Source organism: Austrofundulus limnaeus, unplaced genomic scaffold (genome assembly GCF_001266775.1).
Source record: "Austrofundulus limnaeus strain Quisiro unplaced genomic scaffold, Austrofundulus_limnaeus-1.0 Scaffold1039, whole genome shotgun sequence".
In the NCBI taxonomy this organism is placed as follows: Eukaryota; Metazoa; Chordata; class Actinopteri; order Cyprinodontiformes; family Rivulidae; genus Austrofundulus; species Austrofundulus limnaeus.
In genome coordinates this window covers 1-385 of record NW_013953441.1, presented here as the reverse complement: position 1 = coordinate 385, position 385 = coordinate 1, and the positions used below count along the sequence as shown (strand labels likewise).

The window sequence follows — 385 nt, the reverse complement described above, 5'->3', positions numbered from 1 at the left end:
AACGTCTCCAGAACCGAACTCGTCAACGCCGTCTCCTGAGCAGGCTGGACCTTCATCTGCTGTCCCATCCGGTGTGTATTAATGCAGCAAAACACACAAACTCTCACCTCTTTTATTATATGTACCCCGCAGCACATTCCAACATACCCAATGACTAATTACTCAGTTTTTTCTTTTTGTAGCACCACCGCCACCGCAGAAGAGACTGCGAAACAAACCACCAAGTCAACAGCCTACACCATTTGAGAGGAGTTTGATGGACATGATGACTGCCACCACGCCGCCACCACCACCACCACCACCACCACCACCACAACCAGCACCAGCACCATCCCTTCATCCTGACCAACATTTCCTGTTAGGGCTATTTTCAATCCTGCAGAAG

General features: G+C 49.9%; 1 protein-coding gene across 1 annotated transcript; it reads left to right on the top strand.

Annotated features, from left to right (window-relative positions):
• Positions 1-378, top strand: LOC106533862 (WAS/WASL-interacting protein family member 3; the record flags this gene model as incomplete). Its single annotated transcript, XM_014030317.1, is given in 2 exon segments — positions 1-71; positions 183-378. Coding segments are annotated over 2 exon segments (267 nt in total), but the record flags the coding sequence as incomplete, so codon positions are not given.
• Positions 379-385: the final 7 nt, after the last annotated feature.